At 40.8% G+C, this 22,652-nt stretch overlaps 2 protein-coding genes across 2 annotated transcripts; one reads left to right on the top strand and one right to left on the bottom strand.

Moving 5' to 3' along the window:
• The first annotated feature begins 385 nt into the window (after positions 1-385).
• On the top strand, positions 386-11,016 carry cldng (claudin g). The gene is made up of 2 exons (XM_015361504.2): positions 386-470; positions 7,848-11,016. The coding sequence occupies exon 2, from the start codon at positions 8,119-8,121 to the stop codon at positions 8,830-8,832; it is 714 nt and encodes a 237-aa protein (XP_015216990.1). The 5' UTR covers positions 386-470; positions 7,848-8,118; the 3' UTR covers positions 8,833-11,016.
• A 2,769-nt stretch (positions 11,017-13,785) lies between these two features.
• Positions 13,786-16,367, bottom strand: LOC102690146 (cystatin-like). The gene is made up of 3 exons (XM_069197603.1): positions 16,104-16,367; positions 15,565-15,681; positions 13,786-14,238 (listed from the first exon to the last, which is right to left on the bottom strand). The coding sequence occupies exons 1-3, from the start codon at positions 16,308-16,310 to the stop codon at positions 14,149-14,151; spliced, it is 414 nt and encodes a 137-aa protein (XP_069053704.1). The 5' UTR covers positions 16,311-16,367; the 3' UTR covers positions 13,786-14,148.
• Between the last annotated feature and the right edge of the window lie 6,285 nt (positions 16,368-22,652).

Below are 22,652 nucleotides of genomic sequence, written 5' to 3'. Positions count from 1 at the left end.
TTGGGAAAGTTATGAAAATGAAATCAGACAACGAATTTCAGGGGTCTCAATCTGGCCTCATGAAAGCAATCAAACCTTATGAGAGAAACACAATGTGAGAACCACCAACAGGAATATAGCTCCTGCCTCTTCTCCTGGTAGAAGCCTCTATCTGAAACAGTGTGACACTGCTTTGAAACAGACATGAAATAACCTTGTAAATGGATTATGCTGTTTTTACTAAGGCTATTAACAGTATTTAAAGACTTACGACCACAAATGGTATCCCAGGTAATCCTTTTAGGGTTACCCACACTGTCTTTCGACTCGCTCTAAGCAGACTGGGGTTTGTTCCTTTTGTGTCTCATGTGTTGTGTTGAAACCAGCATTCCCAATCACGATGTGAGGCAGGAGAGGGCTACAGTGATTGATCTTTCTTCTGAAGACAACAGATGCTTGAATCGATCAGCTACCGGAGGCAGGCCACAAAGGTACAGAGCTCAGCATGAATTCCTTTTTTGAGACTGGCATTTGAGAGATGCTTTGCGGTAAAGAGGAAAGGTTCAAAAGAATTAATGCTGTTGTAAGTACCCAGGCTTTATATGATCCTTTTAATAAAATTAAGAAAATGAATGCTCAGAGTTTCTCCTTTAAAACTTTTATTGTTTAGAATGTAAAAACAAAGGTGATATTGAAGAACCTGGTTTTGAGAGTGAAAAATCTATTTACAAAATCGAGTAAACCTATGTATTATTGCTGTTATAATTAATATTCTATATACAGTAAATATAAAATAGAAATCAGAAAATGCTTTAACCTATCTGTAACTCTAAAGCAGGCTTTAAAGTTTAATTTTATCTATAGATGGAAAGATGGTAGAATTGTCTTACTGACTATGAAAAAGAAATTGTTCAAAACCGAATATTTTAAAAATATAAGATGCAAATACATTTAAGAGGAAAAGGTGGTGGATACTGCATGCAGTACATGGATAATATCACTTTGCCTCAGCAGGGAATAAGCTTTAATAAGCAATAAGCTTTAGTAAAAGCTCCATATGTCTCGTAGTAGACAATGCTTCTTTCATTAGATAAGGGTCTTTAAGGCCAGATGAACAGTAGCCACTGAGCAAGCACTCAACTGCAGTAACCCGTGTTTCCCATCTGGACTGCACTGAAAGTGATAAAGGATATCACTCACAGCCTCATTTGTGAACAGGAGTTTGCGTCATTTTCATTTTCTTGGTATCCTATTTTCATTGGATGTGTATTCCAAGTTTGGATTTGATTAGAAGTCTACCTTTTAACAAAAAAAAATGGATCAGAATGTTCTTCATAACATTTTCAAAGGACAGCTGTTCCATTTCATCTTTACTGCTATGAACCAGCAGCGAGCGAGCACGACGAGTTTGCAAGCTTTGCTCTGAATTTACAGAGTCAGAACCGACTGCCCTTTGTCATCATGCAGGTCCCGCAGCACCTAAATGGAACTTAACTTCCAGTCACCCAAAGCCAAGTTGATGAGGTCCGTGCTGTAGGATATGTCGAGCGCAGGGTCAGAAACCCCAAGTCCATCTGACCCCAAGCAAAACTCTGCCTTACAAAAGAAATAGACATAAAGTGGGAAATTCAATTTCCTGGGGAAAAAAGCAGATAACAAATATATTTTGAAATATGATGAAACATTTGCATAATAGTTCATAAATCTATCCGTTATGCCATGTGGACATTAACGTAATAAATATTTTATTTTTTATATAATGTAACCTAGGATTTATGTTTATTGTTTATCTGTCAAATACTTTAAAAAATTGGATTAAAATGAGAACACAAGGTTTCAAATGAGAGGAGTTATCCAGTCTATCTAGTCTGTTTGGTACTGTAGTTAGGAGTCAGATGATTCGAGGATATTATCCAGCTATTCCTCGACAGAAGACAGGCTTTAGAATTTCCACATTAATGGTTTGTTCCAAAGCTTGAAAATATTCCAGTCTAAGTAGAGTTGGTTGTCTTTTAAATAAATCAGGCACCAACGCAATGTTCCCCGAAGTAACAGCAGATTTATAAAGGATAGATGTTAAAAGGTGCCAGACTGCCTGTATGCAGAATGAAGACTGTATCACAAATCTTTTGACTGTGTCTTGCGATACATTTTAATTTATCCCCTACCTGCAATCTCAATATACTGCAGAACAACCATACCAGCAATTGCTTTAAAAATAAGACATTTCATAGGTCATGTCTTAAATTGCATACAGATATAAACATTACAGTAATTCCTACAGGTCACTGTTGTTTGAATGAAAATGTCGAGTCAAAACAAACAGGTAAATTTCTTTATTAATGTACAGTAAGTTTAAAATACGAAAGACTGGAAATTTTTAACCTGAATAAATAAAAAATACCAATATAAGTAAATAAGTCGAATAACAATTTAAGATTATTTTTTCATACCTCAGTTAGCAGCGTTAGATGGGGGTGGGATCATTTTCTCTACCTTCTATTGGTTTGAGGGAGAGCTACTTGAGTGATGGTCAAGCAGAGTTCTCCATTAGGTTCATGATCTGTGAAAGCAGAAAACCTACAGAAGAATCCATCATCAAATGGTAGTTACAGTATGTATGGCGATGGTTCCCCTGAATACTCAACAGAAACAAAGCAGTCAGCTGAGTCTAAGCAAGGGTATGACATTCATGCCCTTTCAAAGATTATATCAAGTCCAGATGCCATAATAAATCCTTCTCAGATGTTCTCAGTGTTAATAATGATGAATCTCCATATCAGGCAGATGAGAAAACAGGAGAGGATGCATTTTCCCTAAAAAGTAGTTTGGCAGTCATACATAAGTATTTGGGTATTTTGGGTTTGTAAGATGTGTGCCTAGAAACCTCCGTGCTCATGATCCATTCCAACAGAAGGAATCAAGACCTCAAATTCCATGAAATCTGAAGAAATCTGTCACTGGCCTGGGGTCACTTTTTTGTGATCTTAAGATCATGGCAACAGTCTTCTGTGATTCAAGATGCCTGCCTGCATGCCATGCAAATATTGTATTAATTTGGAGTCTTATGCCATTTTTATGAAAAAACCTGAGGCAGACCTTCAAACAAGAGGTGTGGAAAATGGTTGATCAAGGCTGTCCTGCTGTTTTTTAAACAAAACAGCACCTGTCTCATGTTGCTCGGGCCACCAATTGAGAAGCCACTTCTGAACATTAGATTCACCCATTTGTGTCATACAGACCTGGTTCCCAGTGGTTCCTATCTGTCTTGAAACCGAAAGGCACATGTCTGAGGTCCAAAGGTTTTCATATAATGTCGACTGAGGACATGATGTCCAATGTCCAGGCTTGCCTGAAGGGGTGTTTTTGCTGGGTGGAAGCAGAGATGGGCAAAGCCCACTGGAGTCGAAAGAGAAAAGGCAGATAGAGTGAGACAGACACCTTGGTCTGGAAACGTTCTGACCCTTTTCCATCAACTTATTGAGCCACCCTCACATTCCTTAAAGGCATTATCCGGCATTGTCAAGTTCCTTCTTTCACATCTGTCCTTTTAATGGTTAAATGTTGACCCTCACAAGCATTGTAATTCATTTGATTTCAGCACAAAACTTCTCACAGGTTTTCTGTCAATTTGAGATGAGCATTTCTACCAGTCGCTGGCTTGGCAGGGCTGCCCTTTCAGCGCAGTCAACATTTTCTATTCTTTTTATTTCCTCATCAAATAATTTAGCACTGTATTGTGGAAAATGGCAAATAAGTGTGTCAACGTGCACAGACAGAGGTCTTTTCTATTTAACATTGCCGTAACCCCAAAGAGGCAATGTTTATACCAACCCACCTCCAGTTCTAAAACAGAATCACAGTCGCCCAATGCACAGGCTTCCCTGAGCAATATGCTTCTCCCTGCTTATGCCTGTCAGAGAGATTATGCTCTTGGGGTCAATAGCAAGGGCCCTGTGTACTAACAGCTCGATTGAGCCAAATGTGTCAGATACTCTTGACAGCAACGGAAACATCACTGACTAACAGCTGCTGTCCTCACAAGGCTATCACCCCTCTGACAATAAAATAAGTTTGAACTGGTCAGCAGCTGGAGCAGAACGTTTTCTACATCGTAGTGGTTTTCATGCTAATCGTGAAACTCATTGACTGACTGCCAGAGGACCTGAGCAAGGCTTTATGGATATAAACACTTCAAACTGAGTGTTTTCAAGAAGGCTAAATGTACTGCTTGTGTTCAGAACAAGTGTCAGATCTCTCAGCTTTGATAAGACACTGGATTCAGAGGCCACATCAGGTAAGGGGCTGTGTTTACGAGTCATCAGGATACAGACTGCTCCTTGAATCTTTTACAACCTGTCGCGATTCCTTTGAGAAGAAAAAGCTTGAGAAGGATGAGTAACACTGTCTGGGTTGAAAATTAAAATGTGCCATCTGTTTATGTGTGGATAAAAACAATATGTTTTAATTCTTTCAAAACTATAGTTAAAATGACATTTGTTTCTTTTTGATGATCAAAATTTAAACTTTTACATTAAACAAAATGAGGAAAATGTATTGCATAGTTTATGCAAGAGGGACCTAATACATTTGCTTTAAAAAGATAAAGTTTTGACATTTACTAGTCTATAACCTGAACCAACCAACACTTCAGAACTGTTCAATTGTTGTATGTTTTTATATTTTCTTACAAATATTACAAGATTTAGGAAGACACAAAATGTTTGTTACATTGACGACATAAAATATTTACAATTGCATCATAAATAGATTGCACTTTAATAACTTAATTTAATAATTTAAATGTGATTGCATGTAATCATACACATACTGTAAGGCAAAACCTATTTTTTATGTTATCTTTCATTTGTATAGATATTACATGAAAGAGTATGAAATTTTGTTTGAATATGTTGGATAATTGAGTTTTGTAGAAGGTACAGTACACAGCAATATTTTCTCTCTAACACCAATTAAATAATCACAGAGCTGATTTGTACAGGAAAAACCTTCAGGGTGATTTTTCTCATTTGAGTACTTGTTTTTTTTCCTTTACGCTTTTTTTTCAAAGGTGCAGAACAGTAAAATACCTGTTTTTATCAAAGCAGGATGCTGGCTGGCACTATTCACTGTAGAATCGCAGGCCTAATATAGTACTTTGCTTTTTTTATTTAAATATTGCTAACTGCATTTATACATTGCTTTTCATCCCAAAATTTCCCAAAGACTTTACAGTAGGGGTCCCATTCCTGAAGTGCAGGACTAACTTCCGAGACTTACGGCACCCATTCTGCATCAGCACAGATCAGGGGAAAGAGTGAAAAGTTATTTCATCTGATAAACTCAAGGGGACCTTATGGAGTCCAGATTGTGCAAGCCCAGAGTATGATAGTTTTTAATTAACCATTTAATAAGCCAGGATAACTCTACTCTTATAAGCTGTTAGATCAAACACAGCACTTTCTATAGCAGACTATCCCCTGTCACCATTCTGGGGCAATCTGGTCAAGTGGAAAAAGTGCCAACTACTGGACCAACAACACCACTTGCACCTGAGACCGAGCAAGATGGGGTCACAAAATGATAATGCTGCTGGCTGGAATTTAAAAATCTGTTATCATTAGCTTTTCAGAAAGTATTATCTCTTTCTCTTCCATCACAAATTGTTGGCAACATTGCAGTATAAAAACTTTAAAAGTATATCTTAAAAGGCACTTTAAGTAATGAAATTTGTTTTTCAGCAAAACCATTTCTCTATTTACCTTTGGTGCACATAAAGCATAAAAATGAACAAGCCTCAAGCCGTCACCTTCACTGTTGTTTCCTCAGAGGACGTGACAAGTGTCAATCAGTGCTCTTGCTTTATGATGAGTGTTAGGAGTGACAGCACTTGTTTAATGCAGAGAAGCATGATGGGAAACTCTCACTGACCCCAAATGCCCCCACGCTTTTTAAAAGCGATGTATGTGGATTGTAAAATGGATTGACTTTTAAAAAGTACTGCTACTATACTATTATTAATTGTACATACTCTCTGTAAAATTATATATTAACATATAAAACCTATAGCTATATTTTGCTTTTGTATTAAGTATTACAGCCCCAGTTTCATAAACAATTACATTGTAACTGTCTATGGTGTCATTTTAACCTCTTTTTAATTAAACCATCAGTCTTGTACTGGTAAGCCATTTGGGTCTGTGAGGGTAGAAACACATACATGATGCTGTATAAAAATAAACACCCACATTTGTTCAGAGGCAGGAACAGTGTCCACCAAGGAGAGGAAAAATGGAACTTGTCATTGTTACACATCAAAACCCTTGCGGTCAGCTATTTTTGTATTGTTAATGAAACTCATCCTGAGGGAATCTGTCTAGCGCCTCTCCCTGCCTGTCCCCTGGGAACAGAGAACAGCGTATCTGTCAGGTGCCGCTGGGCCCAAGAACCATGTCAGAAAGCAGAAATAATCTTAAATCCGGCCCTGTTGGCACAGGAAACCAACTTGTTTTTTTAAATATTTCACCTTACAAAAAGCATCATCCTTCATTTTTCTTCCTTTTATCCATACTGTGTGGTGTATGATAACTTATGAATATAGAAAGGCTTTAGAATTTGTCCAGCTCATGCAAAGATTTCTGGTTATGTCGTGCTTCTCTGTTCATCTATTCAACCAAATCTAGAAAAAGTGTGATGTAAAAAAAGAGGATGTTGGGTTGTACTTCATAGATATAATTCTTTATGAAATCACATGAAAGTTCAAAATTTGTAGAGCATTGTTTTAGCTCAACTCATACTACAATATAGTTAATACCCAGGTGGGGTTAATGTCTAACCACTTTCACAGTTAAAAAGACTCAACTGTATTTACGAGGGGAGCCTGGAAAACTTGACATCGCCAAGAGCCCTAGGCTGCTCTAATTGCCCATTTTGTGCTGTAAATAGAAGTCAAAGGATGTCTAAATATCAACAGAAACATGGGGGTGCATTTTGAAACAGCGTTTAAGCCCTAATTAACCTAGCACATCCCCCCCACCCCTCGTGAGTTTTCTTTCTGCAGTTTTGAATGACTGACCTCTGCCTCACCCTCACGGACAAGTCATGTTTAATTCGCTTTTCATTGCTGATTTCATATTCTACCCTTTTTTTCCTCCTTAGGTTTGCCAAAACTGGACAAATGTAAAGGGTTTTCTCAAAAATGATATAAGGAAGACAGACAAGCACTTGACTGACAAAATGACTTGTCTCCTTGCTGTGCTGTACCTTCCCACTTACATCTAAGCAGAGTACCTAGAAAAAACTCCTTGGCATGAGTAGTGTTTCTGTACTTAACTATTAAGCATCTATTATCTGGTTTCATTTCTCTCCCTCTTCAGCCCCTGACAGTCCCAGATATCGCCACTCACTCAGTACAGGATCAGTAGGGTCCCACTGCACCTGCATGAGACAGATCTGTGTGAGATTTAAAAAACAGTGAGAGCCGGGGTTCATCTGACCTTTTCTTCAATTTGAAAGGGTTTCTTGAATGCGAATGAGCCCATTAAATGCCCGTTTCGAGTTAATTATTGAGCTTCACAGTGAGAACATTTGGATGTGTCTACTCTTTTACTCGGTACTGAGAATTTCTATTGATGTGCGAGCCAGAAAGTTCAGCAATCGGAAGTAATCTTTCCAGCAATAACCATAATGTGTTTTCAAATCGAAAGATAAAAAAGTAAAACGGCTGCCCTCTATGAAAGGCCCTCGGGTTATTCACCGAAACCTATTAATGCTCCAATCATACACCAGACATTGTTTTTTTACAGTGACGAAGGTTGGAGAGAAACCCATTGGACACGACTCAGTGACTGTTTAACTCTTTTCCTCAGGACTGCCGTTGCTCAGGCTCACAGTGACAGAGCCTCAGAGACAGACCAAGCAGGAGCAGCTCAGCACTGTCTTGCCTGTCAGTAAAGCAAGCGAGCAGAGAGCCCCGATTCCTGATGTCCAAGGGGCGGCTGAGCCAATGGAATCCACATCTGGACACAGAAGGAAAAATCAGCAAGAAAGCTGAAGCCCCATCTCTGCAGCCCAGCCAGTGAGTTTAAAAGGATAGAGTTGTAAATTTGGGGGAATTACAAGAGCGAATCCCAAAGCAAAATGGCGAGCATGGCAGTGCAGCTGCTGGGTTTCTTCTTGGGCCTGTTCGGTCTGTTCGGGACGCTGGTGGCCACCGTGCTGCCCCACTGGCGCCGGACGGCCTACGTGGGCTCCAACATCATCACGGCCACCGCCTACATGAAGGGCCTGTGGATGGAGTGCGCGTGGCACAGCACCGGCATCTACCAGTGTGAGATTCACCGCTCCCTGCTGGCTCTGCCCCAGGACCTGCAGGCAGCGCGCGCCCTGATGGTCATCTCGTGCGTGCTGTCCGCCTTGGCCGCCGTCTTCTCCTCGGTGGGCATGAAGTGCACGCGCTGCGCCCGCGGCTCCTCGGCCAAGAACGCCCTGGCGGTGGGCGGCGGCGCCCTTTTCGTGGTGGCGGGCCTGTTGTGCTTGGTGCCCGTGTCCTGGTCCACCAACGACGTCATCCGGGACTTCTACAGCCCCCTGCTGCCCAACAGCATGAAGTACGAGATCGGACAGGCCATCTACGTGGGGTTCGTCTCCGCCGGACTCACCATCACGGGGGGCCTGTTGCTCTGCCTGTCCTGTGTGGAGACCAGGAACCCCGCTGCCTACCACGCCCGGGCCCACAACGGCATGCAGAGGCCGGCTCCCGCGTGCCGGCCCCCGGCTGCCTACAAGGCCAACCACAACCCCTCCTGCTCCTCGGCCTCCAGCAGCGGCTACCGGCTTAGCGACTACGTGTGAGCAGGGAGCCACTGCGGCCTGGGCCGTGACTAGACTATGGGTTAGGGGCTGACAGTCTTCAGGGGGCACAGGAATTTGCGACTGAGCTTTGAGGACTCAGGGGCTTGAGTCAGTCACTGGTCAGGATATTTTGGGAGTGCCTTTGCCCATTGAAGGGACAAAAATGATATGAAAGCAGGCTTGGACACGTGCTGGATCTACCTGCCGTGCAGAATATGTTATTGTGACAACTGTGTGTTCCAGATACCTCCAGAGCGCCACACTGCTGGGAAACCATTCCTCCGAGGGCGGCCTCCAGAGCGAACACATGTTTTTTCCCCGTACAGAAAAAGAGGCACATGCAATGAAACATTCTGTGAACTCACTGCAACATTCCTATAGGTACACCTGGGGGCTGGGAACGTCACAGGCCAACAGTTTAGATCTCACAAATCTATTATCGGCAATATTCTGCATTTTTAAGTGTTATCTTGGATCCTCTGTCTTTGATTGATAAATGCCATACAGCTACCTTTAACTGAACAAGCAGGTGTGTAAATGTGTATTACAGTATAACAAGTATGATGGATGAAAAAGTAAAATGTTGTTAGTTAATTTAAGCCAGGCCTTGTACAGTTTAATTATTATGGGAGTTCAGAAGTACACCGGAATGTGATTGTATTATGTGTTCAAACACAAACAGCTGTAATATTACTTTTTGGGATGGTTATTTCCTAAGTTCTAGACAATTACATACATTATCTTCTTCAATTTTCTCAATGAATTTGGCAGTACACTGTATATTAAGCTACTGCAGCCACACAGGCACCCTTCCAGAGGAAGACCTTACCTGTCTCTTGGTTTGGCGATTGGCAGTGTGGAGTTGTTAAGATGTGTGGGATATTTTAGAATAATGTCATGTCTGCACTGCATTTTAGTCTAGGGCTGATTCTACTGAATTTGCTTTGCAAAGCATTTCCCATTCAATGGTGCATTTAAGACTTTTGCTGTTTTGATCCACAGTTATGTTGTCAATGTAGAATTTGTATGTTTTTTTGTTTATTTCTTATTTTTACTGTGTCTTTCACCATCAGTCTTATGGAGTTATTTTTAAAGAGTGAAGTTGCTCACTATTATGTTAAAACCAATAGTAGATCATTACGATGGACTGAAGTCCAACAGTCCTGTCTTCAGTGCCATGCTTCCTGGATAGACTCTACTGTAGCCTGGCAGTTGGTCTCACCAGGAAGTAACAGCTATCTGATACTACAGTAGATGGGTGAATGCTGAAGAATTGAGCTGGGTCCTTAGCACTGCAGGATTATAACTCTAGTGTTTTAGGTACGATTGAGGGCTGGGGTGCCTTCCGACTGGAATGAGCAATCATCTCCCCAAGATCATAATGGCTGTTCTATGGGTAGGCGGGTTTCCTCACACCCCTGAAAAGATAACGTGCTTGGCTAAGCTAAATTGCTAGAAATAAGAGTGGAAGCTGTTTCTTGTTACCCAGTCCTGCCAGCTACAGTGCTGATGCTTATAGATGAGATTCAGGAGCAGAAGGTAAAGGATTGAGCTCTAATGGAGCTGAGCATGCTTAATTCTATAATCCCACAATGAACTCTTTAAAACAGAATGTGCCAACAGCTCTCAAAATTAGTATCAAATGTTAATTTCTCTGCCTAAGAGGTGAAAAAATATACCCATCAAGGATACTCAGAAGAAGCTAAAACATGAATGTCACTTCATTATTATTGAATAAAGACAGTAATATATAATATGACATTCTCTGCTTAAATGTGGATCTAGGTCACTTTCTGCACAATATCCAAAAAGCATCAACCACAAAGGAATTGAATGCAACAGTTGTTATTGGGTCCAATACTCAGGTGCTGCATTTGTACTTTTAGTAAATATAAAGTTAGTTGGCTTTTTTCGTTTGAACATTTGTAATGCAGCACTTTTTTAATATACCCTACACCTAATTTGAAAAATGATAATTTAACTTCAAGGTGAGTTGGACGTATTTGCAAAAACATTATTAAAATAGTTTCTACAGTATCTGCTAAAGTGTCTTGTATTTTTTTCATCAGCTTTTTCCAGGTATTTTAAAAATCAAGAATGTGTGCACAGATGTTTCTTACCCCGGTATATAATCAACCATTTGACTGTATTTTAGTTTTTTGTATAAACCATTAAACCTTTTAATGCCAAATAATTTGGGTTTATTGTCCTTTAAGCTGGCTAAGGTGTGCTATGTGATTTGTTTTTAAATTAGAACAGACAGAGTCAATAAATATGACAGATGCAGTTATAATTTGAATGGAGTACATTCAATTTTTCAATGCCATTGTGTCTGTGAAGACATACAGTATGTTATACCTTCCCACCTTATGCAACTCCTTCATATATTAATACTAATACCTTTGGGTCAGTTGTGACTCTTACAACAGAGTCATCTGTTGTCATGACTCTGGTGCTTAAGGTGTTGGCCAACTGTATCACCCTGCAACTCACAACTGGCAGCCCACTGAAGCTCAGCAAGTGTGAGCCTGGTCAGTACCTGGATGGGAGACCTCCTGGGAAAAACTAAGGTTGCTGCTGGAAGAGGTGTTAGTGGAGCCAGCAGGGGGTGCTCACCCTGCAGTCCATGTGGGTCCTGTTGCCCCAGTATAGTGATGGGGATGCTATACTGTAAACAGGTGCTGTCCTTCAGATGAGATGTAAAACAAAGGTCCTGACTCTCTGAAGTCATTAAAAATCCCAGGGTGTTTTTCAAAAAGAGTAGGGGTGTAACCCCAGCATCCTGGCCAAATTTCGCATTGGCCCTTACCAATCATGAATTGGCTTCATTACTCTGCTCTTCTTCCCACTGATAGCTGATGTGTGGTGAGCGTTCTGGTGCACTATGGCACGTCATCCATCACATCATCCAGGTGGATGCTGCACATTGGTGGTGGTGGAGAGGAGTCCCCATTACCTGTAAAGTGCTTTGAGTGGAGTGTCCAGCAATTATTATTATTATTAATACTGAAAGAATACAGTAGTAATGGATTAGTGTGCATTAATAGATCATGGCAAACTCCATTTTACTTTGTTGCATCCAGTCAAATGATACAGCAGTTTATTCATGTCTAGTGTTCAGTTGGCAGCACAACCAGTGTCTACCTGTTAATCAAAAAGGCCTGAAAGCATCCTAAGTCTAAGAAAAAAAATAATTTCACAAGAGATCATTGATTGTCCACTTTAATAATCACTAACAGTTTCATCCATAAGATGAAAGACAAATTGACTTTTAAAGTGCCTGAAAGACTAACAGTGCTGAAAGTGTGATCTGGCCATTTTCAAAAACAGAAATGTGTTCTGAAATGGTGCCCTCAGCAACACTAGATCAATATAGGCATTTAACTGTCACTTACCATACTGTACACAGTGATATGACCTTGGATGGGCCCCATGCTGGTGTGGCAGTTCGCATCAGGTCCCAGGTTTAGTTGCATGTTGGGTTACCTTCTGTGTGGAGTTTGCATGATTTTCACCCGGTGCTCTGATTTCTCCTGGTTTCCTTTTGCAAACCCAAAGCCACTCTGACTAGGTTGCTTGATATCTTCAACTTGTCTCCCACAAGTGGGTGTGAATGCCTTGAAATGGACTGGCGTATTACCCAGGGTTTATCCTGCCTGCTGTCCATTATCTCTCCCACAACCCTGTACTGGAGAATTAGAAAATGGATTGGTTGATGTTCATCTATGTTACTCTGTTCCTCACATGAAAGACAGCCCAAGTTGCCATTTACTCAGTAGATAAATTCTAAAGCAGAGTTTTCCTCTTTTATTTCAAATCTGCCGTCAGCTGAAATCACACTAAGGTTATTTGACTCTTAATCTGGACTATTTAAAAATTCAGATACTTAATTTGTCATTAAAATAACCTGCCTCAAAACACAGCCACAGCACTGACTCAAATCAGTGCATTTACAGATACATTTCATCTATGAATTGTGCAACACCTACCCCTTGTGGCCACAAATGAGTTATTTCAGTCCCCTCAACAGAAATGACAAAATTGGACATTAGAGACCTATAATATCTTTGCGTTTGTATAAAACTTTTTCTGGACACTCCACTCAAAGCTCTTTAGAGGGACTCCCCTCCACCACCACCAATGTGCAGCCCTATGTGATGCGACGGCAGCTATAGTGTACCTGTACACTCACCACACAACAGCTAACAGTGGGAAGGAGAACACAGTGATGAAGCCAGTTCATAGATGGGGATTATTAGGAGGATTTGATTTTTGAGGCCAGGGGGAAAATTGGCCAGGACACCAGGGTAACACCCCTACTTTTTTCGAAAAATGCCCTGAGATTTTTAATGACCACAGAGAGTTAGGTTTTATGTTTCCTCCGAAAGACGGCGCCTTTATGCAGTATAGTGTCCCCATCACCATACTGGGGCATTAGGACCCACACAGACCACAGGGTTAGTGCTGGCCCCACTAACACCTCTTCCAGCAGCAACGTTAGCTTTTCCTAGTAGGGCTCCTCCATCCAGGTACTAACCAGGCTCACACCTGCTTAGCTTCAGTATTCCCAAATCAAAACAGGAAATTCATGTTGCTGTTAGCAGCCAGTAATGATTAAGTTTGCTCTTTTCTATTGTATTTGGTACTTTGCAAATACAAAACAAAACATGTACCTGATTTTGTAGTTTGTTCATTCAAGCGTGGACATTTGGAAATGTGTGTTTGGGAGACATTTGTAGTTCCCACAAAGTGTACAAACAAGTAATTTAATTTTTGAGGAAGCATCAACCTGTGACTAATGAATATTCTTACAGTATATTACTTAAGAATGACAGGTTTTTCCTGATATTCTTGGTCTTGGTCTTTCAACAAGCAGCAAGTGTACATGCATTATTCAAAAAAAGTATTTTAATATTTAATAATAGAATTACATCAATTTTGAGAAAACCTTCACAAGATTTTTCTGTCATATTAACAGAAAGAGCCAAAACTGAAACATACAGTATGCTAAAACAACTGTGTTCTGTGTGTGCTCTGCAGATAACCAGAGGGCAGAACAAAACACGACAGCACTTTTTAAAGTTGTCAAGGAAAAGTACTATGCAGTGGGCACACAAAGTTAAACAAAAAAGCTTTATTTTAATGGTCACCTTGTGTGACTAATAATCTTTTTTTATTTTCAGTACCAGTACCATTTTTGTTATTGACATGGAAAGCTATTGTCTCGAAAACAGCTTTAAAAATATCTAAATTCATTTTTTTTTGTAATCTGGCTTTCTTGAAGTTGCTCACAGCGTGATCTGCTCTCTGTGTCTTCTACTCGGACACTGGCTGGCAGCTACTGTCCAGGATCCGTCGCTTCTCCAAAAGCGGGTCGGAGAGAACCACGAAGTGGCACTTCAGGCTCTGAAAGACAGATGTTCTCGTCAAACACAAACGGGCTTTGTGGGATTTTTGAATGCGCTACTACAACATTTTAAAGCCTTTAAAACCAGAAATGTTTTGCTGTCACTCCTTATTGCCTGCGCGTAATTCTACAAGATTTAAGACATCCTACTAGAATCCTCACCACTAAAGGGAAGTTGTTGGTTTGCGACTATTCTGAAAATGGGCTCCAGGTGCACACAGCAGTAAGAAAGCTTTGCAAAACGTCCTGCTGTTTAACAACATTCAAGCGCACATTTTCTTTTTGTTTCTCGGTATATTGCCGCGGCCATTGTATCCAGTCTAGCGCTGCATCGTTGGCATAGACGGGGGGCCTAGCCGCGCTGATACCACACCGACATATTCAAGATGGTGCAGCGGTTTATTGGCCGACTTTCTCAGGTGATGTGAGCCAGAAATTGACCACCCCACACGCTCACTCCCGCCATATATAAAAAGGACACAACGCAGTGACAGTGGGAGTTTCGGTGCCGTGGTGATCAGCGTTACCATTTTGCTCTGCTCAAGCACCTGTTGGACATTATGGTCTTTATTTTCTCAGATATATTCACGGTGTCTAGAGTTAAGACAGAATTGCAAGCCTTGTTTCATATTTACTGATACACTGTACATGTACTGTATATGCCAATACATTGTCATTTAAAATGATGGCCTGGGCATTGAATGGAGCAATCTGAGCGCAGTAATCTTCCTCATACTGTACTGTATATTGTAACGCAACGGGGGCTCAGGCGGGCGCCCTTGCCGCATCAGGTCGGCCCCATCCCGATTGAGGCTCGAACCCGGGACTCCCGCGTCTCTCTGCAGCGACCCAGCCCCGTGAGCTAAAGAGGGATCTCTCGACAGCCCAGTAGCTGTAGTCCTGCTATCACAGGGAAGGGCGGTGACGTCACCTGCTCTGGTACTCTTTAGCTCACGGGGCTGGGTCGCGGGAGACGCGGGAGTCCCGGGTTCGAGCCTCAGTCGGGATGGGGCCGACCTGATGCGGCAAGGACGCCCACCTGAGCCCCCGTTGCGTTACAATATACTGTACCTCTGCAGTGTTCTATCTGGGATTTGAATCCAGCACCCAGCAGTTCAGACTCTCGAAAGTGAAAGATTGCTCCGCACTACTGCTTTGAAACTTGGTAAGAAATGACGGGTTCCGTCACAACATTCAATATTAGATATCCAAAAATGTATATCTATTTACTCCTGTTGGGTCCTGACGTGTGCCTTGAGTGTGCTCAGTGTACTCTCGCAGGTCTAAAAACGCATCATTGACATTATCAGGTTCATCGGCCTCACCCTGGCTTCTCCAGGCGCGGTGAAAAGGACACAGGATTCCAAGTCAGGAGTCTTCCCGTTCTCGCACCGAGTCCTTCCCAGCTCCACGTCCATGGTGTATTTTATCCCCCCGTCAATCTGAGCGAAAAAATAACATGCAGTGTTACAAAATATATTCTCTGCATCACTTTTAAGCATAATTAAAATGTCTCGCAGGTATTGTTACAATTCCAATAACTGCTATTGAGGTAGGATTTTTAATTGATAGTAACATCGGTATATTTTAAGCATTTATTTCCAATTAGTTTCGTGGGAGTTCTTTAATTATTGTTCGTGTTCATAACTATGTTCCAATGGTTTTTTTATACTGTATATCTGAAAGAGTAGTTTTCTAGAGCATAGGATCTGCATGTGTTATTAACCCTGAAAATTCCGCCTTAACGCATGTGAAGAACCGTTTTACAAATTCTTAGTTTAATAAGAACGATATTTTTTATTTTGCGAAACGCGTTAGTTCTTTAGTGCTGTATCTTTAGAAGATGATCTACATAAACGCTCACCTGAACCTGGACGTCGAGGACGGCGGTGACTTTATAGATGTACTTGTCCCCAGAGCGCAGGTTGTAGTAAACCGTGGCGTAAACTGCCGCCCCCCACACCCCCTGGCTGTTCGGGTCCACAGGCAGAGGCGGAGCCACGGGTCCAGCAGAGGCGCGGAGCACCGCCACGGCGAGGAAAGCGGACAGCTGCACAGCAAGGAGAGCCATGTGGAGTGATCAGGAAACCCTGGGAGAGGAGTGTGTTGTATGTGGAGAAAGAGACGGTTTTATAGTCCTCAGATCTGCAGGATCAGCGAAGAGCAGGCACTTTCACACCACTGTACAAACACGGAACAAATAATAGCGACAGATAAGCAAACTTGGGATATGTTTGAGTTAGATATGAGACTGACCTAGTTTGCTCACTTAATCTCTGCTTCTCCACTTTCTTCTCCTTTAGGCTTCAAACTAAGCTTCAATGTGACAAAATATAAAATTTTAACAAAATGATGCGGTCTTCTGAGATTCTCACCCACACTTCTTCAACAGACTGGACAGACCTGTGTCCTTTCACTGCTCTGTGAGCCAGTTATTCTTATACAGACTGGACAGGCCTGTGTCTTTCGCTAGGCTCTGAACCCATTCTTATTGTACAGACTGGACCGGCCTGTATCTTTCACTGGTCTGTGAGCCAGTTCTTCTGGTACAGACTGGACAGGCCCGTGTCCTTTCACTGGGCTCTGAGCCCTAGACGCTACACCTTGACCCAACTTTTCCCACCAACGATCTTAAATCTGGAGAGTAAGGCATCATCAGAAGAACGGTTATATTTACATCTTCCAAAATGTCCTTAACAATCCTTAATTACATTATGTGTACATACTGAAGGAAGCATCAGAAGTGGTGAATTCATTAGACTGTGTACCCCATCAAAGCAGTGTGCTTAAGACTTACAACCTAACTTATAATGAATAGGTGGTTTCTCTTAATGCTCCATACAGTACTAGGACCTGAAAATTTCACAGTGCATTGAATTCACCTTCAAAGAGATAATGCTGAAAGTCTTTAACTATCATGTATTGAGAGGGAGGTCCTTGGTGCTCGCAAAGGTGTTGCAGGTCATTTGATTTACTTCCATTGTGGGTATTTTCCATATTCCATTGCCATTATCCAGTTTATTCATTATACGCTCAATCTAAAATGCACAGGAGGACAATTGTCTATTAAGCTTTGATACATTAAACATTTGGAGCATGTTTTCAGAAACGGTCTAGAAATCAGTTGACTGATTTGTGCTCAATCAGAATCACAAAATTGTTGTGCCTGAATTGTAGCACGCATGTTGCACCTAATTTTTCTCTTACAAGCCTTGATTGATTTCTAAGATGGTAAAATTGGGAAGCTTTGAAAGAATTGCAGTGCTGGCACAGTCTGGGAATATCTTGAGAAGAAACAACTGACGTTTTATTTAATTAGCCTGAATATCTGAAAATAAACAGTGTTTTCCATTTATCAGATAAAGGTGTGATTGCAGACTTTATTCAGTATTTAATTAAAACTAATACAACAAACCTATGCTGCCTAAGTAGAATATTAAGATATGCAGTTCCTACATTAAGTGCTTATTCATGCCAAACATTATGATTTGACGTGATATGTGTAAGTGAAGGTTTCTTTGTTCACATAATTATTCCATAGCTCCATTTTCAGTCAGAACATTTATACAGTGTGTTTTGGATCATTGCCATGTTGCATGACCCAACTTCTTTTAGATCACAGACAGACACCCTGACATTCTGCTGTAGAATTTCCTCAATGAAATTCATTGGTCCCTTAAAGATTGCAAGCCGTCCAGGCCCTGAGGCAGCAAAGCAGCCCCACACCATTACACTCCCTCCACCATGCTTCACAGGTGAGATGAGGTTTTGGTGTTGGTATGCAGTGTTTTGTTTTCTCCAAACATAATGCTGTGTACATTTACATGCTCACAGGCATGGATGACCGGAGTGATATCCAGCGATGAGGATAGGAGGGTCAGCTCAACATTCAATCACGGATGCCAGAAAGACAACTCGAGGAAAGCCAGGCTGCAGTCCGCTCACAGCACAGGAGTCAGAAAAAGCATCCCTCGATTAGAATAGGAGAGCTGTGAGGAAACAAAACAAAAAAGGTCAGTAGGAGCGCCCTCTAGCTGCAGAGGGTGTGACAAAAAGTTCAACTTTTGTCTCATCTGTCCACAGAACATTGTTCCAGTAGTGCTGTGGAATATCCCGGTGGTTTTTGGCAAACTTGAGACAGGCAGCAATGTTTTTTTTTTGGTTTGGAGAGCAGTGGTTTCCTCCATGGTATCCTCCCATGAACACCACTCTTGTTCTGTGTTTTTCTTATGGTAGACTCATGAACAGACATTATCAAGTGCAAGAGATGCCTGCAGATCCTTAGCTGTCACCCTAGCTGTGACCTGTTTGAGGATTGTACGGCGTGCCTGTTACGTCCCAGTGTGTGGTCTACAGTATGTGTGTTTGTTGTTATGTTCCACACTTCTGACTTTGATTGTTCTCCCTCCCCATTGGTCCATCATTTACACCACTGTTTCTGTATGACATCATTTTCAATCAGCTTCTCAACCAATCAGAGTGCATCTTATTCAGTATATACTGTAACATGGAGGTTTTGAGAAGGAAGAGGCCTTTTGTTTGACTTTGGTCCCGCTCGGCTTTGGTTTTTGCATCGCTTCACTTCGCTTCGCTTCGCTTCGCTTCACTTCACTTCGCTTCACTTCGCTTTTGCTTCGGCTTTGTTGGTTTGTTGTTTTGCTTTGTGTGTGTGTTTTCGTATAGCTTCGACTTTGTGGCTTTGCTGGTATCTGTTCGTCTTCTTGTACTTTCGTTTGTTTGTGTTTATCCTTGTTTTGCCATTACCTTGCCCTAACGTGTTATATGTTCAACTTTTGTGTTCTATTGTACCCTGTTCCTGTTGATAACTCTCGTTTTCCCTTATTTGTATTCCTAGTTCACTTGTGTGTTTGTGTGAACTTTTGTGTATAGGGTTAGTTTAGGTTGTTGGGTACATTCTACACACTTAGTTGATTTTGTATTAGTAGCACTAGTTAGTACGGGTGAGTGCAGTTTGTCTTGTATGGTTTTGGGTAGTCAGTGGAGGTTAGATAGGGTGTTGAAGACACCGAAGACCGTGTGTTTCGGGTTTTCTTTTGTAGTCAGGTTAGCTTTTCCTCACTTTCTTAACCAGCTCCATTTTGTTTGTTATTTTCTTTTCTTTGGCTCCACTCTAGTTCCTTTACCCTGTGTGTTATTGTCTCCAATTACATCCAGTCACTTATTCAACTTAAGATCATCACTTTTGCACCGACCCTTGCTATCGCGCTTCCTAGTCCCTCACCAGAACTCACCTGCTTCCAAAACTTACCCTAAATGTTTCACCCCTTTACCCCTAGACACTTGTGCCCTAGTAGGGCCTTTGTACTGATCTTTGTAGGACACCCACTCCTGGGAGAGTAGCAACGGTGCTGAATTTCTTCCATTTGTAAACTATGTGCCTGACTGTGGCCTGATGGAGGCCCAAGTCTTTAGATATCCTTTTGTAACCCTTCCCAGGCTTCACAAACTCTTCTTCTGAGGTCCATTGAAATCTCTTTTGATCGAGCCATATTGCACTTAAACATAATTCTGTTGTGAAGAGCAGGTAACCAAAATTGTGTGATTTTTTTATATGGCAGGGCAGGTTAAACTCATACCTGAATTGATTGGAACACCTGACTCATTGATTGGAATACCTGACTCCAATTACCCTCTTTTCAAGATGTCCACATATTTTTCCCATCAATTACCTTGTTTGATTAAACCATTTGTTCAATAAAGATATGGCAATGTAAAATGTTGTGTGTGTTGTTTGTTAAATAAGACTGTCTTTATTTATTATTATGACTTAGATGAAGATCAGATCACATTTTAGGAGCCATTCATGCAGAAATCCAGATAATTCCAAGGGGTTCACAAACTTTTTCTCACAACTGTATCTCAGAGACAGCTTGCATTTATGCAATAGTACTATTTACACTCACTCCTTCCTCTTTACCAGTAAATTAGCATTCAGGCAATGCGTATATTCACAAATCACCTTCACTTCCAGCTGTTCTTGCTGCTGCTTCTCAAATGCTAGAACTAAGGAGAAGTGTATTGTACTATTCAGTTCTCTTTTTTTAACAAATGAGGTTAAAATAGTATCAGTTCTAAAAGTATAAAAAATATGCTCTCGTTTGTAGCACACACGAGGTACTCACCACTGAAAAGCTGCAGACATTCTCCTGTCACATTGTTTCCCTATTCCAGAACTTGTTAAAAACAATTCAGGTAGTTTTTCGGCTATAGCATTCTTAGTTGTTCTGCAGGATACAAACTGATCTTGATGACAGGCCCCTTCTGCCGTTTAAGAAGTAAGCAGAGAGTGTTGATATTTACACATCAGGAAGAAAATTGTTTGCTGACCACTGGACTGTCATTTTTAGGGTTTTTCATTTTCAAGTTTCTAACCACTTTATCCAATACTGGGCTGCAGTGTGAAATACAAACTACTTTTCTGAAAGGGTTTCTAGAGAATGTTTAGTGAAACATTTTATATACTGTAATGGGAATAAATGCATTTAGAGGCTAGGTTAAGACACAAAATGAAAATCTATTAAGCCATGATTCCATACTGTACAATAGCAGTTTATGAAACAAGCAAATCTTCTTCTCACTCAAAATATGCTTCCAGGAATTTCTTTCTCCAGACCAAGGATAGAAACTACAGTACCATATCCCACCACTGGGTTACACCATGCACCAACATTTATCTGTAGCGCAAGGGATCAGAAGAGGCCTTTAATTTCATGAAAAACAAAGTGTACTACAGTACATAAAGCTAGAAGGATTCTCATTTAGGAAAATCAGCAAGTGCTAGCATTTAGCCATTTGAGAATCTTTGTGATTTACTGTATGTTAATCTAACTCATTAGCGTTATGCTTCTCTTCCACCCATTTCAGCCTTATATCATGTTTTAATATCATTTTTGTTGCCTGAAGCTAAAACCAGACAATTTTACTTTTCAGAACAGAGATTTGTACACAGAAGATGACTGTGGGTTTGTTTTTTTATTGACACATTTGTGGCATAATACTGCACTTCACCACCTGGCTGGTTAACAGTTGTCAGCTGTCAATTCTATTTCTGAGAAATAATAAAAGTTTGTTCCCACCTTATCTAGGTTTTTTGACTACTGAGGGTTCATGTATATTGAACAAAGATCAGCTCTCCAGATTGGAGCCAATCTTTTTTCAATATCCATGACCGGAGGAGACTTGGAAAGTGCACACAATTGTTTGGAAACAATGCAGAGAGAAGAGTTGGGCAGGCCAGTTACTGTAACAGCTGACTGAATTTCAGACTCATGAAGAAATAAAAATATTGCCAGTTCCCAGATGGCCTAATCTCTTTTTGTTTTTAGTCCAACCTAATTAGCCAATTAAACACAACCTAATTAGTTTTAATTAAACATATAGGATTTTTCTGAAGGTCTTTCACAATTTATTGTAAATACACAGATTATTGAACAAAAGGATTTAAGTAAAAGTACCATTTATTATAAAATGCCTTCAAGAGTGATCAGAAGTATTAGTGATTATGCTGTTAATGAAATAATTAGACCAGCTGTGTAATTGAGAGCTCTGACACGCTCTCCTGCCCACTCCCAGAGCGATAAACTGTACAGCTGTATGTTGTGGAATATGAACTACTGACTCGGTGTATTAGCGCTGTGATTTAATGGTGACAAGGGCCTCAGGGTCACAAGTTTAATCCCCTTGCAGGTCCTTTGAGATCTCTGCATTTAACAACTGTTCAGTGGAGCTGTGGCCCAAGGACTAGGAGTCACTTATGAGATATGGTCATCACAGTGAAAAGACCGACAATGTCTCTAGATAATGACGATCCAAGGTTCATGGTTAATAACACACGTTCACATCAAATATGAAAGCTCACACACAAAGAAAAACTCAAAATATTACAGGAGCTCATCAGGTTTTAATTTTTAATAGCTCTGCTGCCAATTACCTAAGTATCTGGGTGTAAGGAAAACAAGAATGCCACTTGAGGGCACTAATGAGTCTCTTTAAAGACTTGGAAAGCAGCAGCTGAGTAATTGAATGAATTGGACGGTACTGTAGGTAATTAGTGGAAAAGCACTTTCACCTGGAATAGCTAATTGACAAGACATGTTTAAGGTGTGTCTGCCAGCCTGCTTACTTTTGTGAATGTTAGTGGTTGTATAGTAGAATGAACAGAGGTGGAAATGGTAGTATTCTGCTAAGTCTGTCAGCTAGTGTAGACCTTCAAAAAAGACATTTGTTTCAGAAGAATCTGCTGTCCTGTGAGTTTTTTAAAAAATGACCCCACAAACTGAAAACTCACCTTTATATATTATTGAACAAAAGGATTTTAGTAAAAGTGCGGTTTATTATAAAATACCTTCAAGAGTGATCAGAAGTATTAGTGATTATGCTGTTAATGAAATAA

This window comes from Lepisosteus oculatus, chromosome 13, assembly GCF_040954835.1.
Source record: "Lepisosteus oculatus isolate fLepOcu1 chromosome 13, fLepOcu1.hap2, whole genome shotgun sequence".
In the NCBI taxonomy this organism is placed as follows: Eukaryota; Metazoa; Chordata; class Actinopteri; order Semionotiformes; family Lepisosteidae; genus Lepisosteus; species Lepisosteus oculatus.
This window is presented reverse-complemented; position numbering and strand designations above follow the sequence as displayed.

Coding starts and splice junctions, on each gene's coding strand:
- cldng (XM_015361504.2), top strand. CDS start 8,119: ATGGCGAGCATGGCAGTGCAGCTGCTGGGTTTCTTCTTGGGCCTGTTC.
- LOC102690146 (XM_069197603.1), bottom strand. CDS start 16,310: ATGGCTCTCCTTGCTGTGCAGCTGTCCGCTTTCCTCGCCGTGGCGGTG. Junction 15,682..16,103: donor TCCTCGACGTCCAGGTTCAG/GTGAGCGTTTAT, acceptor TTTTTCGCTCAG/ATTGACGGGGGGATAAAATA. Junction 14,239..15,564: donor CCGCGCCTGGAGAAGCCAGG/GTGAGGCCGATG, acceptor TCTGTCTTTCAG/AGCCTGAAGTGCCACTTCGT.